The sequence below is a fragment of the Mchenga conophoros genome, linkage group LG1, assembly GCF_057382185.1.
Source record: "Mchenga conophoros isolate Kocher_MC1m ecotype Shallow Benthic linkage group LG1, M_conophoros_male_GT1.1, whole genome shotgun sequence".
Classification (NCBI taxonomy): Eukaryota; Metazoa; Chordata; class Actinopteri; order Cichliformes; family Cichlidae; genus Mchenga; species Mchenga conophoros.
Genome location: NC_140526.1, coordinates 32,692,876 through 32,710,009, shown reverse-complemented (window position 1 = coordinate 32,710,009; position 17,134 = coordinate 32,692,876). Strand labels below are relative to the sequence as shown.

Below are 17,134 nucleotides of genomic sequence, written 5' to 3'. Positions count from 1 at the left end.
CAAAATCCTATTTTCATATTCGTATTGTGTGACACTCTTGCTAATGTACAGACTAAAATAAAACCGGTCTTTCTAATTTGCCAGAATTAAGAGCATCTCTTTGAAGAAAAATAAACATAAAAATTAAACAAACATGGCACTGCTTTCACTTTATACACTGCGTTATATTCCTGTTAATTAGAATATCTGGCTTTTATTCACCTGACCTAACACCTAACCTAGCAAAATCTTTCACTCCATTCATTGTACCTGCATGGTGGGTGTGAATAACACGTAAAATAACTCTAGTAAAACTCGAGTAAAATACTCGACAGCTGTGAGATTCCTCTGTGACATTCTACATAGAACACAGGTTTTGTCACTGTAGAAAGACAACTGTCTGCCTTTATTAATCACCGTGTTTATTGGAAATATACTTTTTGACCAAATGTCTTTATGATCTGGTTGGATACGCTGATGCGCTGCAAGGCTCGCTTTTATTGACATCGGAGTTGATTTTGGAAGATTCACAATTACACAATTTTTTTTGGTCTACATGCATTAATTATACTGCAGGTGGCCGGATAACTCAACATACAGCAAATGACTATGTTGCTTTGTGGTTCACAGACAACTCTAGTGCTCTCTTGGCAAATCGTTTGTTCAGACTGGCACCAATTCCAAAGTATTTCCGAGCAGTGGGATGATGATCAGCTTTAAGGCACAAGCTCTTCAGCTTCTGCAGTGTCAGACATTTTCATGGTGCTTTAAATCTATATTTTAATGTTGTTTAATCTTCTCCTGAATAATCCAGGAAACTTCAAGCCGTCAGCTGCAGTAAACAGCTGTGGCACATGCAGGTAAATGGCAAGACACTGATTTAGCAAGTGTCCAAAGGTTGATTCTGTTCATCTGGACGTAGCGTTTTCAGTGGGAGAAACATTTTGTCACTCATCCAAGTGACTTCTTCAGTCTCAGCTGACTGCAGGTTTTCCCAATCTTATAAACAGTACCTTTGAATAATAGCTGAAACCAGCCCACTGAAAGAACAATGGGCTGGGAGGTCAGTTCCTTCATCATGATTATGCAAATTCTCATGACCATTTATCAAAGACCACTGATCAATGGCCATGAGTACCCTTCACAGAGAGTTGGGGAATGGCTGCAATCACAGCATTGTAGGATGGTGAAAGATGTACCCTTAGGCCCCCTCCTCGATTCAGAGATGGTCTTTTCCTTTCCACGTAAATGGCCTCCTTGACTCCAGTCTCAGCTGACCTGCAGGCAGCTGAGACTGAAGTAGTCACTTGGATGAGTGACGAAACGTTTCTCCCACTGAAAACGCTACGTCCAGATGAACAGAATCAACCTTTGGAGATTTACTTACCTGGATGATGGAGAATGCATCAAGACAATTTAGCAAGTGCTTAATTTACTTTTTCTTGGTGTTGTACTGACAGAGAACACACTTTTAATATCGTTCGATCGCATTCAAATGATTGTGTGGAGCCAAAATTGTGATCGAGATAAAGTTTTGTTTAATTTGTTTTCTCGTAGTCTACGTTACAGCCAAACCTGTTTTTGCACCTAACCCCAACTAAACCCTACTTTTGTTTTTTTAAAGGGACCATGTGTAAACCTAGATTAATGTGACTTGACATCTTGCTGAGTTGCTCATATTGTGAATTTGCTTATTCATGCTTGAGTTCATTTATGAGTTTCACAACTTTACAATCATCTCTACTGCACCTTGACAGCTTTACCACTTCTGCTATGTGAAACCAAGTAATAAACTTTGCCCTCCTCAGAACTGATACACATCAGTTTGCAGTAAAACAACTGGCTGAACAAGTCGCTTCTTTTTCACAATTATAAAAAATGCACCTTAATTTAGTATGTAACAAGCTAAACCACAGCCAGCCCAGGCTCCTCATATTATCTTTTGACCTGGTAAAGCAATTAGCTTTCTCCAAAGTAGAACGTAATTTGCTGCAAAACTCATTAACTGAACTGTGCGATTACACTACTTTGCAATAATCTCATGACTATCCTAAATGTTCTCTTTCCTGTTCTGTTCTCGTTTAATTCCTGTATGTGGCATCTCACCAAGTTGGGCTTCTTTGGCCATCTGGGTTTCATGGATAATGTTGCGCAGGATTTGTTCTTCCTGCAGCAGCTTGTGTTTGTCCAGCGCCTCCTGCTGGCGAAGGTAGTGATCATGCTGCTTTTGGTACTCCTTCAGCTCATTCAGTGTCCGCTGTAGGGACCTACAAATATGGAAAACAAAGAGGGGAAAAACAGGACAGTTGGTAGACATGGATAAGTGTAAAAATAGTCCATTGGCTGCCAGCTCTGCACTTATTTTAATCACATATTTTGACTTCCCTACAGGTACGTCTATGTGTATTTCTTGTAATCACTGAACAACCTCGACATACAGCAAATGACAATATATTTTCATTGCAAGGCTTTTCTTTGGCATTATCAGTAACAGAAATGTACAGTAAAAACAAAAACACAACCAAAATCACTTAGAGAGTGTGTTAAAATGCTTGTGTACCTGTGCTGGGCTTCCAGGCGTTGCTCCAGTTTTTGCTGACACAACACAGCATGCTTCCTCCTTAGGGCCTGTTCATAGCCTGGCTGGGCCTGCAGTGCCTGCTCGTAACACAGCACCGAGTGGTTGTATTCCCCAAGCATCTAGTCAGACAGCAACATAAAGCACGACAGATACAGCAGAGGTCAGACTTACCTGTTTCATGTAGCGACGCTTTGCGAGCACAACAGAACGATAAACAGACTAAAAATATGTACAGACTAGTACACTGATAGAAAGCCTGGTGGACACAAAGAGAAGTGTTATATAAAAATACATTTTGTAAAATACTGGTACTCCCCGTAAATATGAAAACTGTTTTACAGGCCTTGCTTGTAAATCCACTGATAGTCAGAAATTTTCTAAAATACTAAGAATACTAAGAAAACAGGATTTTGATAGCTGGATTTTGATTCTCTCTGAAACCTAACTACAGTGAAATTCAGGAAATGCTGTGATAAAACATTCACTGTGGCTTGAAGGTTTCCCTTTAACTTACAGCATAAATGTTGCCTAAAGTGTAGTGACTGGTGAAGAGGTCTGAGGTAAGGTCGAGGGCAGCGTGGGCGAGGATAGCAGCATCTGCTGAAAAATGGGCACGATGTAGGATGTTGGCCATGTTAACCAGGGCTATATCCTTGTGCTGCCTACAGGAACAACAAACACACAGATACACCTGTAACCACTCGCACGCAATAAACTAAATATTACCGCAAAACTCGTCTGACGAGCCTCACAGTACCTTGGGGAGAAATGCAGAGCGCGCACAACACAGTCCACGGCCTTCTGAGGCTCATTCTTCATACGCCAATAAAATGACGCCATGTTGTACAGCACCCAGGACGACGAATTCTGAAACACACAATCCTAAAGTTATGTGTCTTTTTATGCCTTATGAAATACGCAAACTGCCAACTTTTAAGGTTCTACAGAATTTTAGCTTTTCCTCCTCCTTCATATTGTTGCGTTGGACAGTAGAGCTCAGTAACCTTAAGACTCACTGATAATCTGTGCTTCAGAACGTGTCTGACCTTGCACTCAGAATGACTATTGCTTCAATATTTGGGTGTCATAAACCAATCATCTGAACAGAACAAATTTAGATAAGCAGACATGCAAAAATTATATTTGGACCATTTGCCAGTACTTATATCATACTCCTACACCAACTCCAAAGGAAAAAAACAAAAACAGTCACTTTTTTTGTTTTTAAGTATACTGAGTAAATGTTTCACAGAGACCCTTACCCTCAGTAAGCCTTCATGGATGCGATGACCCACCTCATCAGCACTCCGACCCAGCTTAGGAGACAATGAACTAAAAATAGGATCCTCCTTAGAAAGAAGTGGGGAGGTCAGGTTTGCCCTCTCCTGTACACCCTAGAGGAGAGAGAAGGGGAAGACAATTAGATCATATTTTAGCAGGTGATCAAACAAGCAAAAAGGCTGAAGTCTCCTTGGTCCTGTACACCTAGGACTGGGCGATATATCGATTTTTTTTAAAATATTGATATATTTTTATACGAGATATGAGATGTGACTAGGGCTGCACGATTTTGCATAAAATGAGAATCACGATTTTTTTGCTTAGAATTGAGATCACGATTCTCTCACGATTTTCTTTTCCAGTATAAATATTTATTGCACTTATTAACTGCACATCAACTTCGTAACAGTTGAGACTGAACATAAAAACAATAAATAAACATAAAAACAACAAATGTCTTACATTTTGTCGTTGCCGCAAAATGTTGTACTGCTTGAAATTCCGTCTCCACCATTGCTCGACGCTGCGTGTATAGAGCAGGTAGTGCAACAATAGAAAAATAGTTGCGGGACGGCACTGTGTAGCGTTTGTCTAGGGTGTTCATCATTTTCCTAAATCCCTCGTTTTGCACAGTGTTGATGGGAGCCATATCTTTGGTCAGGTGATAAGTGATAGCCTCCGTAATTTCTTTGTGCCTGCGGGAGTTCGACGTGTATAGGGAAGCGCTGTATAAGGTTCCCGTTATTGATGTTTGGGTGGTTGACCGGGACGGATTTTCTCCTGTCACTTTCTCCTCATCCCTGACGTGCTCTCTGTTGTTTTTTCCCTGCCAATTTTAGCAGCCAGCTTCTGTATCACGTGGTATAAGGCTCCGCACTCGTCATTTGTTGAGCAGGAAGAGTGAGCGCTTGTTTTCATGCAGATTACGTCCCGGATCAAAATGCGGTACAATCGTCGTCGTCTTTTCTCTCTCTCTTTTTTTTAAAAATCGTTGTCATTTGGAAATGAGATCGCACATAAGTATGAATTGAGATTGCGATTTTCTAACGATTAATCGTGCAGCCCTAGATGTGACAATATCGTTTATATCGATATAGTCTATGTTACGCTATAATTTTACTTGTGGAGCCGCAAGTTTGCCTCTCTTTCGTCCACTTTTGTCTCTACGCAACGTTACCCGGCCTCTCCTTCACTGAACAAAACTCCCCCTCCCCCATCGCTTCACCTGCAGGCAAAGACAGGATGGACACGGCAGCTATCAAAGAGGAGCTGGTCGGTAAAAAGAAAACATTTGGAGATCACTATTTCAGTGCTGGCACGGTGGTTAGCACTGTTGCCGCACAGCAAGAAGGTCCTGAGTTCAATTCCAACACCAGGCCGGGGTCTTTCTGTGTGGAGTTTGCATGTTCTCCCCGTGTTTGCGTGGGTTCTCTCTGGGTACTCCGGCTTCCTCCCACCGTCCAAAGACATGCAGCTTGTGGGGATAGGTTAATTGGATAATCCAAATTGTCACTAGGTGTGAATGTGCGAATGAATGTGAGTGTGAATGGTTGTTTGTCCCTGTGTGTTGGCCCTGCGACAGACTGGCGACCTGTCCAGGGTGTACCCTGCCTCTCGCCCTATGACAGCTGGGATAGGCTCCAGCGCCCCCCGCGACCCTGAAAAGGATAAACGGAAGCGAATGGATGGATGGGATGGATATTTCAGTGCTGTCAGCGTAATGTTAACGCCATAACTGCAGTAACGTTAACATAAATCTCTGTTAACGAGTTACCGCGGATCGCCCTGTGGGTGGGGCGGGATGGCATTAACGAGCTAACTGGGCTAACGCGTTGACGCCTAAAATCCTTTCATTTTCTCAAAAATTGACAGTGCGCCTTATGTATGAATTCTGGTTGTGCTTACTGACCGCGAACCGATTTTATGTGGTACACAGCGCTCAGAAACCTTTCAAAAAAATGTTTTGGTACGACTTCGGTAAGCTACAAAAGCTGCACTGCTAAGGCTATCGAGGAGCCTCGCAGAGTAGTACGTACTCTGCTTCAACGTAATATTACCGTACTGTGTGTGTATAAGGACCACAAATGGCACCTGTTAAGAGACACGGTTACAAAGAGGATTTCAAACTCAAGGCTGTCAGTCAGTAGAACTTGGGAACAGAGCAGCTGTAAAATCTGTCTTTGTTATTCTGCTCAGCATCTTTTAGTTTACATTTTGACTGCACAATTGTGAGCTTTTTGTTATGCACAAAAACAACATTGTTTTATTTTATTTATGGAGCATTATTATTTAATAAATGCTGATAATTTATTTCTGAGTAATTTTTTCTTGTACATAAGATTAGATAAAACTTTATTAATCCCTTGGGTGGGTTCCTCTGGGAAATCCGGTTTCCAGTACAGAGAAATATATAAATAAAATATACGAAAGGGATAAATGTCCTCCTGTTTCCCCTCCACAGAGGAGTTAAACAGTTTGATGGGAGTTTTTAAGTCTGTTCGTTGTCGTCTTTGGGAGAAGCAACCTGTCACTGAACAGACTCCTCTGGTTGTTTATGGCCATGTGCAGAGGATGCCCAGCATTGCCCATAATGTCCAGCAATTTTTTCTACACAGTATGTTAATAAAAGTGCCCATGTGAGATTTGGGACAAGCTTTGACTAAGAACTCTCTTTTTGTTCTTACTTTATGGCTTTAAAAAAGAATATCGAGATATATATCGTATATCGCCATCCAGCTAAAGAATATTGAGATATGAATTTTGGGTCATATCGCCCAGTCCTACGTACACCAAACATCAGAGCAGATGAAGTAGAAAATATTGCGTAGGGGTGGGCGGTATAAACGGTATACGGTACAAACTATATAAATTTGGCCAACGGTAGAGATTTTGACTATACCGCTCTACCGCGATACCGCATGTTGATGGTGTCATCAAGCGGCGCCGGTTTTGGTCGAAAGCATTGCAGCGGCTGCAAACAATATCATCTGCAAATGATGCCGGGTGACAGTAATAGCAAAGAGACGAAGCACTTTTGGAATATGGGGTGTCACTACCCGATCCGTACCAGAAACCCGATCGGTACCACGCATGCGCAAATCTTACGTCACTTCCCCTATTTGCCAACATTGCGATAGTTAATGTATTTTTTTTTTCATTCAAACCTTTGTTTAAACCTCAGTGCAATACAAAATAGAATTAAACAGTACCATATTAATGGTGTTGTACTTACAAAAAAAATTGCATACCATAGACAAACAAAAGAACAATTTTCAGAACCTACAATATAAATATGCAAGGGGGAAAGTACCTGATCAAGCCAAAGAATAAAGTGATTGAAAGATCTTGATTTTTTTTTCACAAACACCAATAGTTTTTATAGCTTTTGGGTTAGTGGAGTTCTTAATTGAATTAAGATACTGTACAAGTTCAAAGGAGAATACATAAAAAGAGGGATGTCTTCCTAAACATTTGGACTTGTGAATATGAAATTTAGCCATTAAAATTAACAAGTTAATCATATATCTGTTATCAAAGTTGAATTGTCTTTGTTTTTTGTGTAGACCAAATAAAACACATTTCCAAAACAGTACAAATCCTTTAAATAACCGTGGTTATGCTACTGTGAAATAAAGATCTGACAGATTTATTGTTGTTCTTAAAATTGCTTAGAAAAGCAAATCTTGCCAACAAAAGTTTGTATAGGAGATGCCAACAGCCTGTGGAATGAAGTGATATTAGGTTGATTCTTAAACAGCATACAAACCCCTGATGGTATTGAGCCAAATACTTTTGTATAATCATGACGATTTATAGCTAAATTGAAATGTAAACAAAATTCTTCACAGGAGAAAAGCATACCATTTGAATCAAATAATTGGTTGACTAAAACAATGTTATTCCTAAACCAACTATCTAAGAAGCGAGATTTTCTTTTAAATAAAACATCCTTGTTATTCCAGATAATAACTGTGTGGACTAAAGTTATGCTAGTAAATAAGTGTCCATGCTAAAAAGCTTGACAATGAAAAGCAGAGATTTTTATAGGTATTTTATCAATATCAAAATTACAGGTAAGGAAAAATTCAGTGCCACCTAACTTAGAAAACATGAACACAGGTATAGTATTCCAAATGGAAGTAGGATTAGTAATTAGATTCTTTAATCAATTTATTTTGAATGTGTTATTTAAAGTGTTAAAACCTAACACATTAAGTCCTCCATTGACATATGAGTTCATAAGAACTGTTTTTTTAAATGTAGTGTGTCCTATTTTTCCAGATAAAGTTGAAAAGTAACTTATCAACCTCTTTTATGAGTTTATTATCAAGGTGCAATGCCAATGCAGCGTATGTAAGACGAGAGATACCTTCTGCTTTAGTTATTAATACTCTGCCTTTTAACGACAAATCTCTTAAGAGCCACTGATTAAATCTGTGTTTGAGTTTCTCTAGAATAGGATAGAAATTTAGAGTGATTCTATTTTCCTGGTTTTTGGTTATTATGATACCTAAATAACGAACTTATTGTTTTATTGGAATGTTACACAAAGCTGTTTTCGAACATTCTTTTATCGCCATAAGTTCACATTTAGGAATATTCAAGTACAATCCAGAAGCTTTGGAAAATATGGAGATTGTTTCAATAGCAAGAGAGATTTGATATTCATCTTTTAGGAATAATGTAGTGTCATCCGCTAACTGTGTTATGAGTAAATCTTTGCCAATTAGCAATATACCTTTTACATTGCTTGATTTTATATGGTTAGACAATAGTTGGGCAATTAATAAAAACAGGTATGGAGAAATGGGACAGCCTTGTCTTATCCCTCTTTGTATGTTAAATCTGGGTGAAGTGCTGTTTGTTAATTTAATACTGCTGTTACTGTTATGGTATAATGTTTTAATCGCTGTAGAGAAGTACCAAAACCATACTTATCTAGAGCTTGAAATAAAAATTCATGCGCCACCGTATCGAAGGCCTTGTGGAAGTCTAAAAATAATATGAAACCATTGCAATTTATGAGGTCAGAATAATCAAGAATATCTGAAACCAATCTAATATTGTTAGTTATATGTCTTTTGGGCATAAAGCCAGATTGTGTTTCATCAATAACAGAGTCAAGAACCATCTTAAGTCTGTTAGCTACAATTAGAGCAAATACTTTATAATCATTATTTAGTAAGCTAATTGGTCTCCAATTATCAATCATTAATAGGTCCTTATTAGGCTTCGGAATCAACGTGGTCAAACCTTGATTCATCATAGTGGGAAGTTGTTGGTTTCCTATGCTTTCTGCAAATACCTCAAGAAGAAAGGGAGACAACTCTTCAGAAAAAGTTTTATATAATTCTGCAGTAAGACCATCCGTACCTGGAGATTTATTATTTTTTAATAGCCCAATTGCATTTTTGACTTCTTCTAATGAAATGGGTTGATCACATAATATAGAATCTTCTTGGCTGATAGATTTAACATTCAGCGATTCTAAGAGGTGATCTACAGCTTCCTGAGAAAATGTAGAGCTATAAAGTTCATTATAGAAATGACTACAATGTTTAGAGATTAATCTGTAATCCTCTGTTATAATCCCATTTATCATTAATTTGCTAATATTATTTATGCTTGAGTGTTTCTTTTCTAAACTGAAGAAATAATGGAAATTACGCTCACCTTCTTCAAGCCATTTAGATCTTGATCTGATAAAGGCTCCTTTTGCTTTGGCTGAGTATAAACAATCTAATTTATCTTGTAATTTAGCAAGGTTCAATTTATCCTCTTCAGTTAAAGTGTCAATTTGTTTATTAGATAACTGTAATTTGAGAGATTATATTTTCTTCCTCTAACCTTTTGGATTTCACATTAAGGCTGCCAACCTTCCTTAAATATTTGCCAATTACAAATTTTAATAATTCCCTAAATTTTCTTGAGCTATAGACCAAAAGTTTGAGATCAGATCTTTAAGATCCTTTTTCACATTGTCTTTCTGTAATAATGAGCTGTTGAGTTTCCAATATGTAAATTTAATAACAGAAGAATTAGAAGGGAAGTTAAACAGAGGGAAGGGCATTAGGGAAGTTAAATTTATTTTATTATATATGGCTTTATGATCTGTTTCTGGAGAAGGCCATGCACCTACATCTATGCTATTGATGTCAAAATTCTCTGAAACTAACCAACAGTCTATCCTTGAATGTCTCGAGTTAGAATTGTTGCACCAAGTAAACATTTTGGACTGAGAATATTTGAATCTCCAAATGTCTGTGTGTTTTAGGTGTACCATAACAGCTTTCAATGTAGTATTAATTCTGTTCGAATGTCCTGGAAGAAATTTATCTAATTCAGCATCCATAATACAGTTAAAGTCTCCACCTAGTAATAATTTTGCATTTGGAAATTTATTTAACCAGCTAGATTTTTTTTTTTCCAATCGTCAAAAATAAATGATCATTTTCTAGCTTCGTGTTAAACCCATATATGTTAGTTACAATTAAAACTAAATCATTATATTTTATGACTTGACATATGTAATGACCTGCAGAAGAAATGAGGGTCAGGGAATATTGAAGAGTTTGTGTGAATTTCAGCACCATTTACAAAGCCTCGACCTCCAACAAAGTAAGCAGATTTCCCTTCTTCACATGCTTTCTTTATAATGGGCCACAGCTTCAGTCTGTTTTCTTTGTCCTCTCTCGTCAGGTCTTCAGTGAACCGCAGATGATTATATTGAAGGAAAGTATTGTTCTTGGCAGCTTTCCACACAGCATCACGAATTCTCCTTGAGATGAACTGGATGATGATCCCTCTGGGTCTTGGGTCATTTTGTTTTGGTTTCCCCACTCGATGAGCGATGTCTAAGACCTCTGGAAGCTTTTCCTTTTCTGCTGGCAGAACCGTTTGGCATATCTCAATCACTTTTGCGCACACATCTTCTTTCTCCAACTCCGGTACCCAATACAGTCTCAGGTTCCAACGGCGGTTGTAGCGTTCAATTTCAGAGATGCATTCGTCACATTTCTGTGTAAGCCACTCGTTTTTCTCAATGACCATAATCTTATCACTTGTGTCCTTTCATTCCGTACGAACTGTTCCTACCATTTCTTCAATGGCGTCACTTCTGGTGTTGATCAGATTGATCAAAGTGTTGACTGCATCAGCTTTCAGGGAGTCGCCATCAGAGTGACTGGTAGACAATGTTGGTTTTTTTTAGCCACTGGAGGCTTGGAAGGCGTAACTGGTAGTGGTGGAAATTCTTCTTCAACCATCTGCTGACAATCCATTTCTTTCATGTAGCTATGGTCGCTAGCTAGCATGCTAGTTGCATGTGGTTTGCCCGAGTTACTCAGCCTTTTCTGAACAGATTTCGACATGTTGTTGTTATTAAATTTGGATTCAGATTTAGCAGGTTTTATTGCGCTGATCTTCAAAAAAGTCTTGGAAGCTAGAAAGACGTCAAATAGGTGCTATAAAACTGCTTTATAACATTCTAGTGCTGAGAGCTCGAAAAAAATACTCCTCTTCACGTCGCCATCTTGCTCAGCCCCCCAGTTAATGTGTTTGAGTGACACGGTTAGCGCCCAGTTAGCTCCTAGCATTTCTCAACAGCTCTGCCTCCTTTTCAACTGCCCGAGACATTTAAACAATGGATAATCCGTTTACAAACAAATTCATGCTTTTCTCCTCAACAGAGAGCGTCCCCCATTTTAACAACAGCGCCGTAAAATAAGAAGAATGGCGCAGAATGTGTCACGTGAAGATTCATCAGCCAGATTAAGTGTTTACTGACAATTGACATCATCATGACTATTCCAACAATCCTCTCCGCACAGAGAAGCATAAACACACTTGACTATCACTAAATCAAATTAAACATGCATTTGTAATGGCGCTACTTCAGTTTACAATACAGTTCATTCACTTAGTCAGCAGGTGGCGGTATCCTCGTACACTGGGGAGTAAACTGCCATTAAATGAAACAGAAGAAGAAGAAAAAGAAAAATCTGCACATGCGCAGTACAGATCGGGTAGACTTTGCACATGTGCAGTAAGGATCGGGGAGTACTGATCCGTAACTATCTTTTTATTTTTCATTTTTGTCTACATTATATTGAAATGTTTCATTATTGCAACCATTTTAAGAGATAATTATTATTGTTAACATCTTAACAGATACTCTGACCCGTAACGGCCGGAAGTAGACACCTTTCGCATATGCGTGGTACCGATCGGGTTTCCGGTACAGATCGGGTAGTGACATGGGGAAAGCCCAAAACTGCACTACCTCCACTTCCGTACCATTGATTCATTAATGCTGAATTCTCTCGCAGCTGCTCTTCCCACGTTGTTGCAGTATATTAATGACTAACCTCATATTATGGATGGATTATGTCAGTTGTTCTCCTGAGTGAAGTTTGGTCCGTTTACAGCATCCTGCCATGCAATTGCATTTGTCTCTAACCACCAGAAACCCTCACGTTAACTTTTATCGAGTGGAAAAAAGTTAGCGTTCGTCCTTTAGCTTCACTGTGCTAATGTTATGCTAACTTTTGCTAGCAATCACGTAGCACATCATTATATACCAGCTAGTCCGACTTCAGTAACCCTACAAAACGTCACTGCTGTTTAGTTTTCTGTCTTCATTTATGTTGGAAGTGATAGCAGAGCTGTACGTTTTAATTTTTTGAGAAGTCTCTCAGTCAGAACATGCTATATCAACACTGATCATTTTATTAAAGATAAAATAATTTAGACAGTTTTTAACGCTCAGTGATGCCGCAGTGTTTGTTTGACTTTGGGACCTGAAGAAGAGGGAGTTTTGGACCCAGATTACTCCGCAGGGCTCCTGACTATGGCAGCTGTAATGCTCCGGCAATCCATCAAGCAGTGCGCCTTCATAGTCTACCAAAGTCGTACTAAAACATTTTTGAACAGATTTCTGCGCGCCGTGTACCACATAAAATTGATTCGAGGTGAGTAAGCACAACCAGAATTCATACATAAGTAGGGATGGGTATCGTTTAGGTTTTATCCGATACCGGTGCCAAATCGGTACTTTTGAAACGGTGCCAGTGCTCAAACGGTGCTCAAACCGGTGCTTAAAGAATGGAGAACACAAACTTTGTCCAAAAACCTCTCATGTTCAGCTGTTTTTTTTTGTAAAAAGATAACAATGTTAGCCTTTTCTGCAGCTATGGGGCATATATGGTATCACTCATGGCTGGAAGCAGTGCTTAATCAATGGAAAAAACACAAACTTTGTCCAAAAACCTCTCATGTTTAACTGTTTTCCACTTCTTCTTTGGTCATTTTAGCCTTTTTGGCCAGGGTGAAGAGAGTATCTGCCATCAAACAAGAAGACAGCCGCATGTAGCTATGATGATGTTTGCTAGTTCACCTTACATGCATTAATGTAATAACGTGGTTAGCCTACTCAACGTAAATTACACACGAACAACATTAAGCTACTCACGCAGAGAAGAACGGCTGCTGCTGCCATCAAATACGGCGCATTTCTCGGCTTTTAAAAAAACGCTATGCGTCGCCAGGTGTTTCATGAGATTCGAGGTGTTACCTCCTTTGACAGTATCACAGTATCAGCTTAAAGCACTTGTTGCTTCTGAGTTTGCATATTTTGCTGTGAAGTACAGCCAGACTTTTAACCGCTTCGCCTTGGACATTTTTAATCTGTAGCTCTGCGCTAACAGAACGTACGTACCTGGCCCCACCTACTATCCTCGGAAACGTAAAACAATTGGCTAAAAGTGTATCACAGCTCAGGAAAAAAAAGCACCGAAATAAAGCACCGAAATGTGCGCTGCTTTTCGGTCTGGTTACTACCGTTTATGTCAGAACGACACCGGTACCCATCCCTATACATAAGGCACACTGTCGATTTTTGAGAAAATTAAAGGATTTTATGTGTGCCTTATAGTGTGTAAAATACATGATACAGAAGAAAAGAATTTATCGCGATATATATCGTTACTGCACATGCTTCAAATTATACCGTGATATGGATTTTAGGCCATATCGCCCAGCCCTACTATTGTGACCCCATTTGACAGCAGTCTGCAGTAAAGACTCTCACAATTACCTAAAATGAGACTTGTAAAAACAAATAAAGTGAATAACATAAATACAAGCTTGACACAGTGCAGTGGTTATGACCTTCACATTACAGCAAGAGGGCCCGAATCCGCCAGCCGGATGAGGCCTTTCTGTGTGAAGTTTTCATATTCGGGTACAGGACAGTGGTGATTAACGTGATGTGAATGATTATCAGTCTCCCTGTGATGGACTGGCCAAGCTGTACCCTGTCTTTTGCTCTCTCACAAATGGGATAACCTACATCCACTCCACGACAATGAATTGGAAAAGTAGTTAAGAAAATAGACAGATTGAATATAAATACATGTTTTCCATGTCATTTAAATTGGTCCTGTTGTTTCTTATTCATTTACTACCGTCTCCTTACGCATAAAAAAGGACTCCTAGTCTACTCTTTGCAGTGTGGAATACAGCTTATTAATTTAACACTGGTATCAGTACAAATCCTCTTTTCCAATGTATGGGAATAGTATTGGAACTAGAAAAACGTGGATCGGTGTGTACCTAATTAATGATAAATTTCTTGACATTGGATTCAAGGAGAAATTTAAATTCAAACATCATACAAGTAAGTTTGTAGATAAACTGCAACAAGGGGTTGGTTTAAAACAAACAAACAACAGTGGCATCAGCACCTCCTATAACATAAAAATAAATAATCACCGTTTTCATATTAACAAAATCCAAAACTGTAGGTATGTTATGTTATACTGAACTGTATTAGATGGCACAGTGGTAATTAACAGAAATGCACTTGATGCAATTTTCTTGGCCAATACCAATTTTATTCTAAGCGTGGCCTGCCGAAAACGATTGTTGCTGATTTTGATTTTCTTTCTAAGAACTAAAAGTGGCAGCATATACGAGCAAAAATCAATTATTCTTCAGAAAAATGTTATTATCATAAAAGACATGATTAAACTTTACAATTTCCCCCAAACCAAGTTACAGGATCTTCTCTCAATGACACGAATGAAAGTTGCTCAGTTATTGTAAAGAGGCATAAATGATGAACTTAAACGAGCTGCTATACATCCACTTATACCTGGCAAGCTTGACCTACTCAAACAAAAGCAGCTGCAATAAATATATATAACAAATCTAATGCCATTTAGTTACATTGTTTTCTACTGTGCTTAGAAAATCACCAGGACCTTGAACCTTTTTACTCATCAGCATAGTTTCCCTCATAGCTCCTATGATCTTTTGCTCATACTGAGGCTGCTGCCTTGTGGCTGGCTGGCTCTGAGCTCTCGATGGCTTTAACTTTAGCCTCTTTGCCTTTGTTAGCTTCTTTAAAATGTTTAAGTACAGCTGGGCGAGGGTGTTTTAAGTGTCTAATAAGGTCTGTTGTTTATTTTAGCAAACTCTGCGTCTTCACTCACAGTAAATAAATTCTAGTTAAAGACATGTTAGCACAAGGCTGCAAGTGTGGGCATGACTACCTGCTCACGTTACCCATCTGTGTAACAGACCGGCTCATAATCAGACCCACATGAGACAGACTGGCTGATCTGGGATGAGCATGTCGGAAAACAGCAGATTCCAGTCCCTGGCTGGTCAGTTGGTCCATTTCTAGTAATTAAGTGTAAAATTGGCTTAAAGCCTAATTAAACAAGAACTGCCATGTAATTCCATGCAACTCTGCAATTCAGTTCCAGAGGTTAGGTTCAGGATAACATTTCAAAATATTTGTTGGGAAATAAAAAAGCCATGCAGATAATACTTGTCATCAAGCGGCCCTATATCCTCACAACAGATGATGAGCCTGGTGTCTACTCACCCTGAGGTGCTGGAAAGCATGGATACTATAAGGTAGTTCAAACACTTTTCCACAGTCTGGCTTCTCTAGATCTGGGGGTAGAGCAGACCTGGAATCAATGTAGTCTTCAGGGCTAGAAAGAAAAGAGGAGAAGAAAAGATGACAATTTCATCATAATCACACAGAGGCCGTGAAGTTATTTAGGAGCAGAAACCATAAATGCATATTTAAAAGCAAAATAATGGCACAGACCTGATGTCTTTGCTTTCCAATGAGACATAAGTGCCATCATACAGATCCAGGTCTCCCAGGGGTACCTTAGCCATTACACAGTCTGCATCCTCCTTGTAATGCCTCTGCTCCAAACCCGTATCTCGGTCCTCATTCTCCTCAATATGAATCTTCTGTGCCACTAGCTGCTTCTGCTCAACAATCAGAAAAGAAGGCAGCAGTGAGGCATGACAAACTGGAATTGGATCTTAAATTAAACGACTGAATTTAATTTAATAATGTAGTGACACAAACTACGGCGAATGACCAGCATGAATGAAAGAATAAATGGGTAAACCCACCTCCAGCTTCTTGAGGTAGTTAACGCGGGTTTCTTGCCTCATGAAGATTACAACATCGTGCGGGTGTTTCAGATTTAAAGGGGAGTCCACCTGAAAAGCAAACAGCGCGATCGTGACCGACGTGCTTAGCTTCGCTTACTTAGGCCGAAAAAGACTTGGGCAGTTGATTAATCTCTGATATGACAACATTCAGATAGTGTGGAGTCATTGATTTAACTAGTGCGCCCGATTGTTAATTTCACACACGCACACTCGTCTTGTCAGACGCTCCTAATACACATAAATACGTAATGTCCCTGTCTATAGTCGGCACCAAACACCACTGACGTTCTGGCATATCTGCAAGCGCCTTCCAATGGAGGCATACACACTGTCATAAAAATATAAGTGTTTATCTTGACCCGGTTAACCAAAAGATAAAGGAACTAGTCTGATAAAGCTAAACCACTTGGTCAAACAAGCGGGATTTTAATATCCACGGAACTTTCTTTCTAAATCCACAGTTGCTCAAGCTGACAAATGAGTCGCACCGAGTTAAATTATTATAAGTACTACAGTTACGTTACAGTCGGTGCTATGAAAAATAGTTAGCTTCATAAGCTAGCAGCCAAACGTAAGCGTTAGCAGGTCAATGAGCTGTCATACTTGCTGCTGAATTTTTCCGTCCTCTGTGACAACCCAGTGGGTCGTAGCCCCTCCGGAGTCCACTGCAAGTATACACAGGAGGATGAAAAGCTTTCCATGTAGCGACGTTTTCCGCGAATAGTTGACACGGCAGGGCAAAGACTCCGGGCAGATTTTCCTGAGGTCCGCCATTTTTCTATCTCCCTTTTTCTTTTTCTATTTTTTTCC

At 39.3% G+C, this 17,134-nt stretch overlaps 1 protein-coding gene across 1 annotated transcript in view; it reads right to left on the bottom strand.

Annotated features, from left to right (window-relative positions):
* The window catches only part of ttc17 (tetratricopeptide repeat domain 17), a 30,851-nt gene extending 13,717 nt beyond the window's left edge, over positions 1–17,134 (bottom strand). The window contains exons 1-9 of the mRNA XM_085275705.1: positions 16,928–17,134; positions 16,283–16,372; positions 15,963–16,132; positions 15,732–15,843; positions 3,823–3,954; positions 3,318–3,427; positions 3,075–3,222; positions 2,540–2,679; positions 2,086–2,246 (exon numbers count right to left, since the gene is read on the bottom strand). Coding sequence (XP_085131831.1) covers positions 2,086–2,246; positions 2,540–2,679; positions 3,075–3,222; positions 3,318–3,427; positions 3,823–3,954; positions 15,732–15,843; positions 15,963–16,132; positions 16,283–16,372; positions 16,928–17,098 — 1,234 coding nt within the window. The 5' untranslated portion in view covers positions 17,099–17,134. The remainder of the gene's footprint in view (positions 1–2,085; positions 2,247–2,539; positions 2,680–3,074; positions 3,223–3,317; positions 3,428–3,822; positions 3,955–15,731; positions 15,844–15,962; positions 16,133–16,282; positions 16,373–16,927) is intronic.